This window comes from Astatotilapia calliptera, chromosome 22 (genome assembly GCF_900246225.1).
Source record: "Astatotilapia calliptera chromosome 22, fAstCal1.2, whole genome shotgun sequence".
In the NCBI taxonomy this organism is placed as follows: Eukaryota; Metazoa; Chordata; class Actinopteri; order Cichliformes; family Cichlidae; genus Astatotilapia; species Astatotilapia calliptera.
The window spans coordinates 19,273,670-19,290,436 of record NC_039322.1 but is presented as its reverse complement, the minus strand read 5'-3'; the positions used below and the strand labels follow the sequence as shown (position 1 = coordinate 19,290,436).

Here is a 16,767-nt window from a genome sequence, read left to right as displayed (position 1 = left end):
GGGCTTCTCTTCTGTATGGACACACACACGCACATCCACCCACAGCATTTAGCTCTGTTAAGAATTAAATGCCTGTACTTTCAGCCTCCAGGTTTCATTATTATTAGAACATTGATGTCTTTTATATCAAAACCCACCACGAACTGATGACAGGCAAAGCAAAAAGTTTGAACTCTAATACAATAGGAAGCAATGACTCATCATTGTTATGGGTAGATCTGCTCAGCCTAATCAGTAGTCTCCCCTGAAAAGGAAGGCTGTGGGCTTGTAACCACACAGGAAACCACATTAATTAGTCTGACAGCGTCCTGCTCCTGGCTGACTAAAACATCATTAGAATGGACAGCAGCACTGCTCAAAGGCAGCACTCATATATTCTGATTAAAGCAACAGTTAATCTACTAAAACTGCTGCGGTACAGAGATTGGAAAGGTTGGGAATTATGAGCATGACACCAAATAGGATGAAACGAGCAGGAAAAACACCACAACTGGCATCGACCTTTAGTGTGTTTATTGCGTTAGAATCATTGTGGTTCAACCTAAAATTCCAACACCGATTAATGATTTTTATTGATTTTTTTTTAATTTATTATAGTGCACTTGACCCTTCACATAATATGACAGTTTTAAATATTTGTTTATGCTTCAGGTGATACGTCACAACATACTGAGAGGTGATATATTACAGTACACTTCCAGCAGTTATATCATATAAAAAAAACCCCCAAATAAGACACGAAGCAAGAAATAAATACAGACATTGCTCAAACATTCACATTTACAGTATTCTTCTTGGAATAGTTGCACACAAAATATATACAAAGGTGAAGCAAAACCTTTGTTTGTTTGTTTTTCTCCAGAGGAAGTTACGGTTACAAACATCTCTGCAAGTCCGTTCAGGTTAAACTATCGGAGCCTATCAAATTTAGATAAAAATGAGCCAAATTCTACTGCTCGTCCAAAAAAAAAAAAGAAAAAAAAAAGGATATGACAGATGGCAGATAAATAAATGCAGCTGGTGCAGATATAATCCAATCAAACAAATGCTAACTACAGCAATTTATATTACTTTCAGAATCATCATTCATTTAGATTCATCTAATTCATGGACATAACTAACTAAACGACCAAGCAGAGAATCCAGTCTGACGCAGCAAATACCCCGAAGTGAAATCATCTACAGCGAGCGTATTGCCTGCAATAAGTTACAGTGAACGATTAAGGTCAACAATAACCCAGAACCACTGACTTCAGTTAACACATTCAGACAGTAAAGGCGTTTTAAAATGTTCTCGTGGGAAAGCGTAACAACATTAAGAGTCAGATTTAGCCACTCGCACATGTTCACTGGCTTTTTTTGCGGAGGGTGGAAAGCCACAAGCAGTCGAGTGCTAAACGGACACACCGCATTACACAGTGAGCAGCAGACAAACAAACTCGGGATCTTCAAAGAAACGTAAGCTGTTGCGGTTGCAGAAAAACGTCATGTTGTAAGAAAACATGAGGGCATGCATTCTGGTCCGTATATGCATAGAATGCCTGCAACATGCTTGGAAGTAAACAGAGGTTTAGTATTTATGTATATCGGCAAATCAAAAGGTGCGTTCAAGCAAGCAGGAGTTAATTATTTTTTACCATATGAAGACTAGATTAGCACATAATTAGCAATTAGCAGATAATGTACAGTATTAGAGCTAGTGCGCAATAGCTCTGCTACTTATTTCCAGCTTGCTAAATGCACCTTTTAGACTTGAAAATGAAGACATTCAACGCTGAGCTACACTCTTGGAGGGTTCATCTCTGTGGGATGGATAGTATGTTTGGGCTTCTCTCTGTGCATTGGTCTATCTCTTGGGTCTGTCAATGTCATCGATGGCTGCCAGAAGTTTCTGGCGAGCCTTTTTGTTTATATGTGAGCCGAGACAAACGTTCACCAAGTTGGCTAGCTGCTTCATGGAGTACTCCTGCAAAGAAACACAACGAGTCGGTCAGAAAAATCAAACACACGGTCTCGCTGTTTTAACAGAAATGGAGTAACTTGCTATAACCACCAGCCTGTGTCACTGTCTCACCCTGTGATTCTTGATGAACTGCTCCATATCATTTTCAGTCAGGTAATAGGCCTTAATGTAGGTTTCAACAAACTCCTTATCAGGGATGGGGCGCAGATCAGTCAGCTTCTCCAGCTTCATCAGGAACTGCTGAAAATCCAGCTGCATCAGGGCCCGGCCCTCATTGCTGCATTTCTTTACATTAGCGTAGCTACAGAGGAGGACAGAGGAGCAGACGGAGAAGGACATTAGCATTGCCCTGAGTGCTCAGGTAGAGGTAAGTAACGACTGAAACACAAGTAAATTCTGGAAGTCATTCCCAGTGGTCGCTCGCATGCATGTGACCTAAGGGTTATGTTTAACATCACATATTTTCCACACTTAAATTCTCCAGCCAAATATCACAATGCTCAGACATTCTGCACTTCTTCAGACATCTCCAAGCACAGATCACCAAATGTCAGACAAAATCTGCCTTTCTTAAGTGCTCTGAGTGCATAATGAAGTCACAATGTACCTAGCAAAGTGAAAATGCCCAGTACTCTGTGTGTATATGTGTGTGTGTGTGTATATATATATATATATATATATATATATATATATATATATATATATATATATATATATATATATATATATATATATATTCATTCCATCAGGCTTGCAAGACAGATTTGTAATAAAAAAATATTTCTTTATACCCCTGGGTATATTTCATTTGGAAATTTGTGCTCCAGCTTTTTAAAAAAAAGTCAAATTCTTCGAGGGTATTAAAACTCAAAAAGTCAAAATAAACCCCAGCAGAAAAGTAAATGAAGCTTCTGTAGTTACATGGTAAAGTTTAACATTTTTAATCCGTTTATAAGAAAAGTGTAATATGTTTAATAAAGGGAATAAAACGAGAAAATTTACGGGATTGTAAAAAGTATATAAATTACATCCTTGTACAAATGCATAATGAGTCATTCAGTTTATATGATGGAAGTGTGATTTGTGGTCAGCAGGTTTTGTTGCTACAAGTCAAAACCTCTATGAAAACAACAGTTGCACGATGGAGTGTGTCACAATACTTCAACACTAAAGATTTTTATTTATATTTAAGCGAGAAAATAAATTATAAAAAGACACAATGATAACACTGTAAATATCTTTGCAAACTTTTGCACAGTAATGGTTTCAGAGAAGCCATCTCTCTACTCCAGTGTTTAAAGTGTGCAGTCCAATTGCCAAAAAAGGGAAACGGAATACAAAATGACAAAATCATTACTACACAGTTACTGTAGTAGTTCTGTGTAGTACTGGACATGAGACATGTTTTGCAATTTTGCCTCTGTGCACCCCCATTTAGGAATTACAGCCTTTTTAAAAAAATAAAATAAAAAAATACATACAGTTCTTAATTTCCAGGAACTTGAAAGTTAGTTTTCAAGTTCTGCTGAGGCCTCTTCCCTCTATTCTATGACAAATTAGCCCAGGGTGTCAAACATAAGGCCCCGGGGCCAGATTTGGCCTGGCAAAGAGTCCAAATCAGGACCCACTCTATGGTTTTGGGAAGGAGGTCATAATTTTTAGACTATATTTTCTTGCATTTTACAGCTTTTGCTACATTCATACTACATCAAAGTAATTAAGCAACAGAAAAACAATTGGATGACCAAAGTTTCTGTCTTTTTAATATCTACTTTAGAAATTTTAGGGAGGAAATTCAGTAAGAAAAGAAAATTGTTGTGAATTAAAAAACTTTCTCTTTTCTAATTAAAAGACAGTCTGGGCAATCAGCTATCAAAACCTTTTCCATAATTTTACACATTTATGTCTTTGAATTTAACTCCAAAGAGTGATGCTTTTAAATTTACTATAGCAGCTTTTCTCTATCAAGTAGAAAACCTGAGACGTACAGTTAAAGTTGTGCTTTCCCCCCCCTTATATTAAGATATATCAGGTTTTAAATGTGTAGTTCAACTTCTTTACACTGATAGTAAGGGGAGTTTAAGTTATTACGCCCTAAGGCAACAGTTGTTGTGAATTGGCACCTTATAACTGAAACTAAATTGAACTGAATAACAACAAATTGGGCTGTATTTGAACACATCCCTGAAACTGAAACTGGACAGATAAGATGTGGAGATGTTTCCAAGTGTTTAATTATTTGGCAGCTGGTCACTCTCAACTCTCAATTTGAGATCCGAAGGCCTGGAAGACCACATGAGACAACTACAGCGGATGATCACAGAATTCTTTCCATGGTTAAGAAAAAATGCTTCAAAATATGTAGCAAAGTCAAAAAGGAAATCTCGATGTTTATCGCTGATAAACTCTACAATCAAGAGATGCCATCCTGAATGTAAACACAGAGGTGCTGGTACAAAGTCTTGGTGACACTAAAGAGCAGGAAGTCCAGATCATATTTTACCAGAAAACACGTACAAGAGCCTGAAAGGTTCTGGCAAAAAATCTTTTGGCAGATGAAAAAAAATCAACTTGTACTAGAATGATGGGACGAGAAAAATATGAAGGAGGAAAGAAACAACTCAAGATCTGAAGCTTATCACATCATCTGTCAAACATGGTGGAGGCACGTTATGGCACAGGTGTGCGTGGCTGGGACCACGTCAATGCTAGCGCTGCACGATTATGGCTAAAATGACAATCCCGATTATTCTGATCAATACTGACATCACAACCATTCATTATTTTCCTCCAAATGTAAAAAAATTGCAGTAAAATAAAATTAGTACTTATTCACATAAATTCGGTAAATCTCTCAGAAAAATACCAAATAGGTTCAAGGTTCAAGGTTCTTTATTATTTGTCACATGCATAGTTATACAAGTATAACACACAGTGAAATGTAGCCTGACACGCTCCTCGACATGTGCAAAAATTGGGGGGGGGTGTAGAGGAAGAACATTATATATATATATATATATACACACATATAGTATATACACTGGGTGAATGTGCAGTAGTGGCAGCAAGCAGGTGAATTCTGTACATTAATATGAATAGATATCTGAAATATTAATTCCTGTTAATTAACTGAGATGATATTCTCTTACCAAAGTGTCATATAGTAAGTCTGATCTTGTGACAATCCAAGTCACGTCATCTTAAATTCAATGGTTTTATTTGGTTACGATTTTACTGCAGAATGTGCTGTTGTCTTATTAAAATACTTACTATACTACTTAATATTAGTAATAATTCTTATTTACTTATTTACGTAGGATTACTTCGATATTTTGCTTTATATTTGTGGATTTGGATGAATATATTTAGTGTATACAGTGGGGCAAAAAGGTATTTAGTCAGCCACCGATTGTGCAAGTTCCCCCACCTAAAATGATGACAGAGGTCAGTAATTTGCACCAGAGGTACACTTCAACTGTGAGAGACAGAATGTGAAAAAAAATCCATGAATCCACATGGTAGGATTTGTAAAGAATTTATTCGTAAATCAGGGTGGAAAATAAGTATTTGGTCAATAACAAAAATACAACTCAATACTTTGTAACATAACCTTTGTTGGCAATAACAGAGGTCAAACGTTTACTATAGGTCTTTACCAGGTTTGCACACACAGTAGCTGGTATTTTGGCCCATTCCTCCATGCAGATCTTCTCGAGAGCAGTGATGTTTTGGGGCTGTCGCCGAGCAACACGGACTTTCAACTCCCGCCACAGATTTTCTATGGGGTTGAGGTCTGGAGACTGGCTAGGCCACTCCAGGACTTTCAAATGCTTCTTACGGAGCCACTCCTTTGTTGCCCGGGCGGTGTGTTTTGGATCATTGTCACGTTTGAAGATGAAACGAGGCTGGGTCTTCCAAGTTCTCACTGATGGAAGGAGGTTTTGGCTCAAAATCTCACGATACATGGCCCCATTCATTCTGTCCTTAACACGGATCAGTCGTCCTGTCCCCTTGGCAGAAAAACAGCCCCATAGCATGATGTTTCCACCCCCATGCTTCACAGTAGGTATGGTGTTCTTGGGATGCAACTCAGTATTCTTCTTCCTCCAAACACGACGAGTTGAGTTTATACCAAAAAGTTCTACTTTGGTTTCATCTGACCACGTGACATTCTCCCAATCCTCTGCTGTATCATCCATGTGCTCTCTGGCAAACTTCAGACGGGCCTGGACATGCACTGGCTTCAGCAGCGGAACACGTCTGGCACTGCGGGATTTGATTCCCTGCCGTTGTAGTGTGTTACTGATGGTGACCTTTGTTACTTTGGTCCCAGCTCTCTGCAGGTCATTCACCAGGTCCCCCCGTGTGGTTCTGGGATCTTTGCTCACCGTTCTCATGATCATTTTGACCCCACGGGATGAGATCTTGCGTGGAGCCCCAGATCGAGGGAGATTATCAGTGGTCTTGTATGTCTTCCATTTTCTGATGATTGCTCCCACAGTTGATTTTTTCACACCAAGCTGCTTGCCTATTGTAGATTCACTCTTCCCAGTCTGGTGCAGGTCTACAATACTTTTCCTGGTGTCCTTCGAAAGCTCTTTGGTCTTGGCCATGGCGGAGTTTGGAGTCTGACTGTTTGAGGCTGTGGACAGGTGTCTTTTATACAGATGATGAGTTCAAACAGGTGCCATTCATACAGGTAACGAGTGGGGGACAGAAAAGCTTCTTACAGAAGACGTTACAGGTCTGTGAGAGCCAGAGATTTTCCTTGTTTGAGGTGACCAAATACTTATTTTCCACCCTAATTTACGAATAAATTCTTTACAAATCCTACCATGTGAATTCATGGATTTTTTTTTCACATTCTGTCTCTCACAGTTGAAGTGTACCTCTGGTGCAAATTACTGACCTCTGTCATCATTTTAAGTGGGGGAACTTGCACAATCGGTGGCTGACTAAATACTTTTTTGCCCCACTGTATGTTTAATTCTGGAATCAAGTTTGACCGAAACCTGTTTAGAGTTCCAGCTGTTACACACGTGTGTTTTTACAGCATTTTCTTGTATGTGTATTTAAGGGTGTTTGCATTCGGGCTCTTTTTTATTTCCCTTCAGTATTACACTAAATCGGGTTATTCCACACAGCCTGTGGTGTTGGTACATGTGTGTGGGCCAGAGTACACATGCATTTCATTGTGTGTGTCTGCTTGTGTTCCATGTGTTTGGCAGCGAGCACTGTTGCGCACTGGCAGGTCGGACTGTGACATCTCCAGTACATTAACACTCCACACAACACATCTGCACTTTGCAAACTCTCCCCGTCTCACACTTCAGCTTTTCTCTCTCTCGTTTCCATTTTCTCCCCTCACCTTCCCCGTCTCTCTCTCTCTCATCATCATTGTCGTTCTCCCTCTCTTTTTCTTGTCAAAGCTGCCAGAGTTTTTGGTGGCGAGTGTTTGAGCTGTGGCTCAGAATGCTAACGGAGCGGTTTTTGCGAGTCTCTGAGGAGACAAGGACAAGCGCTGGACAGAGAAAATTAATAACAGACTAGGGCGGTCGGAGTACAAACAAATAAATATGACCGCTCTATCTCGTTGTGCCAGAGGGTTGGGAGATGTGTGTTTGGAGGGTGTACTGGGAGAACCAGGCAGGCGGTCAGCAACAGCAGCTTAAATTTGCCAAGCATTGCAGTCGTAATGGGCCATTTGCTCATTGGAAAGGGTTCAAAAGTTCTCTTACGCAACAAGAGGAAGAGCGCTCAGCAAACGTGTAGGGAAGTAAACATGTTCCCTTCTCTTTGTGTTTGAGGCCGAGGCATCCACCTATGCCTCGCAGTCGATGTTCTCCCTCTTATTTAAAACACTTGGAAAGAACAAAGCCACTTAGAGCAAGGACTTGTTTTCAGTCCGAACTGCGTACCCTGGCTTCAACACGGTTCAGCGTAACCTGCTTTGAATTTGTAACCTGGGATAACTTTGACGTCAGTCGCAGTCCTTTCATATTTCCGATAAAATGTGTGGAACTTCACGATGATTGTCAGCTGCTTATTTCTCGCTTCGTCACCGTCCAGTCGGCGTGACTCGATGCTGCTGTGCACCCAATCTGTCCGATCAGAGGGATTTATCGCACCATCCATCTAAAAACATACTTCACACATATGCTCCGCGCATGAGCCTGAGAAAAGCGACAGTGGAGGTGCTGAGAAAAAACAAAAACAAAAAACCCAAAACCCTGACAATCTGTCACCTATCACAACCTATATCGCTCCCTTGCAAGGGCAAAAGTGGTAAAACGCATTACAAGAGATGTGTCAAGAGCATTCTGCGGTTTGTGTGAGTGGCCTGTGTCAGGTAATCCCCTGATGGGTATTTGGTGAGGCTGCAGAGATGCGACTGCCAACATGAATAGAGGAGGCGAGGGCAGCGTCGTCGAGTGGTTTTTCTCAGGGAATATCTCAGAAGGAACCAGACACAGTTTTATGGACGGCAGGTCAATTTCTCTGCTCTTCCTGCTGCTTTCACAACACGCTTTGGGAAGAATTTTCGTTTTAAATTTATGACATGCAGATGTTTAAACTGGGGAGCAAACACAGAGAGAAATAAATAAAGAAAGAGTCATTCTTTTGAGAAGTGTGAGCCTCAAATCATTGAGGCAATAGCTCAGCTCATAACACAAATTGAGTGGCACTATTAATGACTGTAACCTGAGAGTAAAAAGATCCGTTTTAAGCAGAAAAGACAGTAAAAAGCACCGAGGTTAAAGGAAAACTGTTCCAGATTCAGCGTGACATCTCAAAAGAAATTCCAACAAACCCAAAGATGTTTATACTTGGTTTGCATCCAGAAGGACAAGGTTGTAATAACAGTAAAAAAAGTCAGCAGAGATTGATGAACCTCAGTTTTAACCCTTTAATGCCAAGTGTATCACACACTACGTTGCCAAAGGCATTCACTCTTCTGGGTTCACACACATGAACTTGAATGACATCCCATCCTTTAATCCGTAGGACTTAATATAATGTCAGCCCACCATTTGTTAGCTATAACAGCTTAAACTCTGCTGAGAAGGTTTAGGAGTATTTATGGGAATTTTTCACTACTCTTCCAGAAGCGCATCGGTGAGGTCAGACACTGATGTTGGACGACATGGCTTGGCTCGCAGGCTCCAATCCAACTCATCTTAAAAGTGTTCCCTCAGGTTGAGGTGAGGACTCTGTGCAGGCCAGTCAAGTTCTTCTACACCAAACTCCCTCATCCATGTCTCTTTATGGATCTCGCTTTGTGCACTGGTGCGCAGTCGTGTTGGAGCAGGAAGGGGTCGTAAACAAACTGTTCCCACAAAGTTGGGAGCATAAAATTGTCCAAAATATCTTCTTGTGCTGAAGCATTAAGAGTTCCTTTCACTGGAACTAAGGGGCCGAGCCCAACTCCTGAAAAACAACCCCACACCATAATCCCCCCTCCACCAAACTTGACGCTTGGCACAATGCAATCAGACAAGTACTGTTCTCGTGGCAACCACCAAACCCAGACCCGTCCATTGGATTGTCAGACAGAGAAGCATAAGATATGTGTTTTATTGTCAACGGTTGCCTGTAGTGCACAAACTAATGAAAACTAATGAGAAAAATTGGGGCATGGATGGATGACGAATGCTTCAGTGTTTTTTTCTAAATGCAGTGGTTTAAAAGCAGAACTGTGTGGTACCTAGCCTGGTTACACAACTCATACAAATAGTTCAAAAGTCTAACACGAAGATTGAGCAATCTGAACATTTTGCTTTACACTTCTTTCCTCCTTGTAGTTCAGTAGCATACAGCATTTACTTCGACTGCTTTGCATTCACCTGTATATCCTAAAGAAGTCTTTCATACCCGGATTTTTCCTGGCTTTAGGAAAGGCATGATGCGGATCGTAGGAGGTGGGTGGATACACATCTAAGCACAACGGGTTCATTTAAAGTTCAGGTATTGATTCTGCCTGATCCTTATTTCACGGAAATTTGTGCTGCTTTGCTCATATTTCAAAATATTTGATGAACAAAGATGTATCTTACTTAAAACTGTTTTCATTAAAATGACTTTCCTTTAACCGAGGTTTTATTGTAGGTGTTTTATTCACTGATTTTAAGATGTATTTCTTAATTACAGTTTTTCCACAGTTTTAGTGGACTCAGTATCTGTTTGGTATGGTATGATATTTGTGCAGAGAGACAAAAAAAAGCCCAATTTCTCTCGGGCAGATGGCAGCCCGACTCAAACTGGGATGTGCACTTGTTTCAGTAGATTTGAGGAGATGGTTGCTGCCAGTGGCAAACAGCCTGTAGTGCTTTTTGCTGGAGGGAATAGCGAGTCTTCGTATGAATCTCTTGCTCATGTTAAAGTAGAGAAACTGAGTGACAGACTTCTCTAAACTGTCGCTGCCACTGTTATAGGTTATTTTTTCTGTGAGCAGCCCATAGCAGTATGATAATAGACAACAGCCTTTTCATAAAGCAGCAAATGACTCACAGACAGACACCAAGTGTGTGACGCACGGCTTTGAGTCGGTGCTCCATGCAGATGGTGGAGGGGGGAAACATTATGTACAAAAACAGCTTGTGTTTTTTATATTTAAGGTTTAACAATAACTCACTGCATACACTTTCTTACCCCTCAACAAGAGTCCTGTTGGCCAAACGGATGCAGTGTTCCCAGAGGACGTTGGACACAGGCAGGGGGATGCGCACATGTCTGGAAACTTCACCCAGCCGCTTGTTAAATTGCTCAAACTCCTGATGAGGCGGGGAGAAAGAAAAGGTGAACACATTCCCGTGAGTACAACACGATGCAGCAGAAAAACAAATCGCTGGTCTTTTACCAAAAAAAAGTATATGTGGTCAGGAAAATATTTTATACAATTGGTCATATTTCGCTAAAAAGTACCATAACTTTCATATCAACAACATGCGGCTCATTAAAAAAAGCATTTTAATTAACAGATTCCTATATTTCTATATTACTACAGCTACAATTAGGTCTAAACACAAAAATCTCAATATGGACACTACATTATTCAGCCAAACGCTTCCACCTAACCATCACAGATTAGCCAGAAAAAGAAAATAACGTCTTAATATGGATTATGCAGAATTTTAGGTCTCTACTGTTTCTACAATAAACACAAACAAAACTGAAGAGATGAAAGTTTTAGACATTTTTCTTGCATTCTTGTTCTTCTATTGTGCATCTACTTGTGCATTTCAAAAATCCATCATACATTTTGAATATAAAATAAACAGAAGCTTGCCCTTTCTAAAAAAGATGACTTGGATTTGGTATCACACTGAAGTTAGATGAAAGTATGTTTCTTTTTCATATTTAAGCTTTAACGTGTGTGAAACTATTCACCTGATTTAGACTGTTAAAGGATATGATGCAGCTTGTTTTTTAATAAGCTAAACATTTGTCCCCTACCTGCAAACTTTGGTTTCTAGAAACCTCCAAATCTGCTGTCAGAGATCAGACTTACAAATAATTACGGGACTTCCAAGTATCTGTCCTTCTATGTTAACTTGATCTGCATGCACTCCAGAGAGCATAATACCAAAAACTTTGAAGGGCCTCGCTCAACTAGTTTTCCAGATAGTAGATTTCTGAAATGGCCCCTCAACACAATGACACGAGAAAAAAAAGCGTCACTATCTTTATCCCTTAAAATGACCTGATGAACTGAGATGTAATGACCTTGTTGGATTCTAACTGGAAGACGTAAACAAAACAAAAAGTTGTCATGAACAACACTTTAAGGATTTCCTTTGATTCTCTCTTACACGCTGCCTCAAGAAACAGCATTTGGGTTTTCCTTTAAACCATTTAGCTTAAATTATACATCCAAAATAGTGATTATAAGTAAATCAGATCAATCTCGGCTAAATTATTGTTTTTTTCCACCAGTGTAAGCAGCCGGCAGGATGTGTGGGTTACTTTCCTGAAACTCTAACAGAGCTAAGTAATAATTCTGCCGTCTGCACTGATGGAAGCAAAGCATGCTGACGTACAGTAGTGAAGAGCGCGGGGGCTGCATGTATGAAGCTGTTGAGCCACAAATCATGCGCAAAAACAAATCATTTGGGCGCCGGTGAATACTGTACTCCGGTCTGACAGCATCCCAAGGTGAATACAAGCTACATCTAAAATCTAAATCTAAATCTAAATCTAAAATGTTATTCTGATTCATTTTCTGTTACTGCCTTCCAAAAACAAACTGCAGTACCTAGGTAAGTATGTAAATATGACACATGCAGATTAAGATTGTAAATAAATTCATAAAATATGCAAGTATTAAATTACATTTTTAAATTGCATCATTATAGAAAAAAAATTAACGTGAACCTTAATGCATGTTCCCATTCATTTTACACCCTGAAATGAAATGTTACTCATTCACAGCCTCACAATAGACTCTGACTCAAGCATTTTGTCAATGAAGTCATTCTGAGGCTTCGGCATGTCTTTGCCACTTTATATGCAAATGAGCGCCATTGTTGAATGCTGGGGATCAACCTGAATTCATGAATAAAATATTGCTGTGTGCGCGCTACAACAAAACTCAGCACCACTTATTTCAATCACGTAACACACCCCGCATGCATTATGACCGTCTTGACACGATGACGGGGGAGGCTATTAGCACCTGATGGAAAACTACACGCGTATACGATGTCTGTCCACGTCTGTCCGAGTCACTAAGCAGTTCAGCCATCAGCCATCTGTTATGTATGATTTTGCCTCTGCTTGATGCTGCTCTGTTTATGGCTCCGCACCGCAGCGAGCCCCTCGCACCTTTCTTTCTCTTAGTGTCAGAAGCAGGAAAAATGTGTCCTTTACCCCGCCATGCAAGTTTATAAAAGAATAAGTAGCCAGCATGAATAAAGACACACATTTAGAAGAAACTTTCTCATTCTAAAAATACTTCTGGGAGCAGTGAGCTCAGATGTCTTTAACAAAGCAGAAAACTTCAGGAGAGATCTGCATTTGGCTCTTAACAGCTCACCCATATAATAAATTATTCACCCCCATCCCAAATAATTGATATTAAAGGTCCCTGAATTAACTTTGAGTCAAGGAGGAGAACAATGACCTTCACAGTTTCAGACTTTAAAAGAATAAGAGCTAATGCTTAGTGTACTGATGGCAGAAGGATAACACTTTTTTTTTTATGAGTGCAACAAAGACACAATGTGTGGAGGGGGAGGGATGCCTGCTAGATAAAAGTAAATCTAATACAGCTGCTTTGTGTTCTATTTTTGTGTAGCGTGGATATTGCGTGACACTGAGAGGACACGGTATCTGTTTGGGAAAAGTAATAAGCACTGAGATCTTTGTGGACTTTTCTTTGCTATAAAATGCACAAAAAAGGAATAAAGGGTTTTAAAAAGGGCACCAAGTAGTCTCAGAATCATTTATATTCACCTTGCTAAGTCAAGGGTCTTAAAGATATGAATGATGCAGAAACCCTAATGAGGTATTTGCATGAGATCTTTATGAAATGTGAGTAAAAGCTGCTTCAACATTTAAGCGTTAATATGTGCATAACCCTTAATTGGATTTAGACTGTTTTAAAGAATATGATGCAGGTTGTTTATGAGAGGCTCTAAACAAAATCTCAGTCCCCTACCTGCAACACTGTGGTTTCTACAGGAGCTTCAAATCTGCTGTCCAAATATTTTAGGGACTTCAAGCATCCATCAGTCTATGTTAATGTGAGCTACACTCATAAAGCCATCATACCAAAAGCTTTAAAGGACCTAGCTCAAGTAGTTTTCCAAACAGTGGAATTTTGAAGTGATGGTCAGGTGGGAAGTTTTTGTATGCTTAATAACTTTAGCTGGTTTTTGTCGGTAGTGGGTCAAAAATAGGCTACAGTAACATCAGCATTCGCTTTTCTTATTCGTCGTTACCTTTAACAAGACATCCACATATACATTGTGCTGGGACATTATCTCCCTAATGTCCCATTTAACTCCGGCCATCATGAGCAACATTTGTTCATAGTCGATGGCCTTGGCCGCCACGATCCAGTAAATTGGTTTCCGCAGTTCGCTGGCTGTAGACACCGTCTGAGTGCAGGAAGGAAGGATACATATATGAGAGTTAGTGGATCATTATAGTCAACATATGGATAAGGTATTTTTCAACTGCCTGCTATTCTGCAGGAAGAACAATGTTAAAGTTTCCAATGAGCGAAATCAGGACATGACATTCACTTGATGTTTTGGGTCAAACAGACCCGTCTCTTCATCTGAATTTCAAATGTCAAAGAGACAAAAAAAAGAAAAAGAAGCAAAGTTATCCATGTGGGTTTGAGTTGTTTTCATTTGTTTTTAAAGAAAACAAAAGGGCACAATTACAATTAAGCAAGTGGAGTGCAGGTGGGAGGGGGAGCACATCCACAACAGTCACACAGCATATTTCACATTGTGCCTTAAATATTAACAGTGAAATCCAAAAGGAAAACACATCCTATAAACCACATATTTAAGTGCATGTGTGGAGAAAATCAATTACAAATAGCAAAAAATAACATAATCTCAGCCTTACAAGAGGTTAAAATAAAATAAAAGACAAACGGTTTTCTACAGCTGGAGACGATGTCTGAAATAACCTGACAGCTGTAGCTGACAGTGATGACATGATCAGTTACTGTAATAATTGAGGCCTGTGCCCTCAGAGGAGGCATAACTGTATAAACCAAACAATACCTGGGAATAAAACTGCTGCAGGAAGGGCTTCTTGGCTGCAGGCATCATCGCGTCCAAGTGGGACTGCAAGGACTCAAACTGCTCTGCCAGAAACACACTGACACAACCAAAGAGAAACAGCCTTTAAATTCTGCCCATATGCTCTGAATCATTCTGCTTGTGACACATAAGAAAAGGCAATTACGATGTGTTGTTTTTGTGTTATTAAAGAGTGACAGATCTATTTACAAAAGCTCGTATTACTATTACAAAGTGGAGTAACTGACCATTAGAGAGAACATCACCTTAAATCTCTGTTACTCTTGAACAACAGTAAAACATCTCAAATGGAATAAGAAGTTTTTTTTTTTACTTTTTTGTCTCCCTTGATTCTTCTGATCCATTAATTGGATCAAGATTTTAGTCATATGTGCTTAAACCTGAGTTTCCAGCATTTCCTGCTGTTCAATCTCATTTCTTCCCTTGTTGGTCACGTTATGATGAAATAAACATCAAATTCATCCATCCATTCGCTTCCGCTTATCCTTTTCAGGGTCGCGGGGGGCGCTGGAGCCTATCCCAGCTGTCATAGGGCGAGAGGCAGGGTATGACAGCTGGGATAGGCTAAACATCAAATTTGATTATTATAATGTAAATTATGGAGTCAGCTGTAATTTTGCTGTAAAAACTTGTCTGACTTCCAAACCTTTAAGTCTCACCTCCCAAAGCAAAGTATTTTCACGTCCGACAAATCAAGCAGCACTTCTATTTGTTTTTTGGGTTTTTTGACAAGGATTGGATTTCAATTATCCTTGAAAAAACACTCAGACCAAAAGAGGTAGCAGAGAGAAATACAGGACAGAAAGAAGAAGAAGAAAAAAACAATCAATGCGTTCAGAACTAATACCCCCCCCCCCTTCCACTCTGTATCCAGCACTGACTAAATAAAGACCTCTTGACTCAGGCTGATCGATGGCTCTGAAGTGTTACAGTGCATGAAATAAAAAGTGAGTGAACATGTTTACGTGGGCTGAAGTTCAGAGTTGAGTCCTGACTTTAACAAGGATCATTAATTAAAGAACAACAGGTCTCCGCAGAGCTCTTAAATACAGCAGGAAAAAAGAGAGAATAAAACAGGAGAAATCGACTTAATCAGACTAAGACACCAGTCCCAGGTGGGACCTCCACATTCTTTTGCTGCCTCTTGAACCTCCGTTTGGGTGTGAATGCACACACCAATGAAGTGAAAAAAAAAGAAGCTGTCCTTAAACCTGCAGACGCCCCTCACTGCAAGCTAAAGGTAACCTGTCGTTAGCTGATAAATTGGGGTTTTGGAGAAAGATCAGAGAACTAAAAGTCTGAGGCCACAGAAGTGACAGTCACTAAATTTACATTCCATTCCGCTACATCCCAAAGGTGCTCTATTGGATTGAGATCAGGTGGCCATTTGAGTACAGTAAACTCCTTCTCGTTTAACATTTGTGTGTTCAGAGATGCTATTCTTCTTCTCATTATTTCATTTACCGTTGCCTTCCTATCAGGTTGAAGCAGTCTGGCCATCCTCCTCTGACCTATGACATCAACAAGGCATTTTCACCCAGAGAACTGCCGCTCATTGGATATTTTTCTTCCAGACTGTCTCTGTAAACCCCAGAGATGATGGTGTGGGAAAATCCCAGCAGATCAGCAGTTTGTGAAATACTCAGAGCAGCCAGTCCGTCACATACTAAGTCACTTGCATGGTATGATGCATTGTGTAATCAGCAGATTCGATATTTGTATTAAAAAGCTGTTAAATAGGTGTACCTTAAAAGGGGTCAGTGAGTGCATCTGTGTCATTATTCTTCTAATAGACTCTTGCGGCTATAAATTGAATTTTCTTTTAGATAGGGCGCTTAGGAAAAAAAGATAAATTGCATTCAATTTGCATATTATTAACATCCAAACCCAAACAGAAACCTTTATTTTAAAGCATAATTTAATGTTAATAAATTCACACTAGTTTGGACACTGTATAAAAACAGAATGCATTGATTTGCAAATCCCATAAACCCACATTTTATCAACAACAAAACACAGAAAATA

At 39.7% G+C, this 16,767-nt stretch overlaps 1 protein-coding gene and 1 long non-coding RNA gene across 3 annotated transcripts in view; one reads left to right on the top strand and one right to left on the bottom strand.

Annotated features, from left to right (window-relative positions):
- Positions 1-498: 498 nt before the first annotated feature.
- vps50 (VPS50 subunit of EARP/GARPII complex) overlaps positions 499-16,767 on the bottom strand; it is a 121,598-nt gene continuing 105,329 nt past the window's right edge. For both annotated transcript variants that reach the window (XM_026156666.1, XM_026156667.1), the window contains 5 exons: positions 14,704-14,800; positions 13,903-14,061; positions 10,613-10,734; positions 2,075-2,264; positions 499-1,966 (listed from right to left, as the gene is read on the bottom strand). In XM_026156666.1, the coding sequence (XP_026012451.1) occupies positions 1,847-1,966; positions 2,075-2,264; positions 10,613-10,734; positions 13,903-14,061; positions 14,704-14,800 (688 nt within the window). In that variant the 3' untranslated portion in view covers positions 499-1,846. The remainder of the gene's footprint in view (positions 1,967-2,074; positions 2,265-10,612; positions 10,735-13,902; positions 14,062-14,703; positions 14,801-16,767) is intronic.
- Positions 9,423-16,254, top strand: LOC113014875 (uncharacterized). Its single transcript, XR_003271025.1, has 3 exons — positions 9,423-9,882; positions 10,624-10,773; positions 16,224-16,254. It is a non-coding gene; the product is annotated as an uncharacterized LOC113014875 (long non-coding RNA).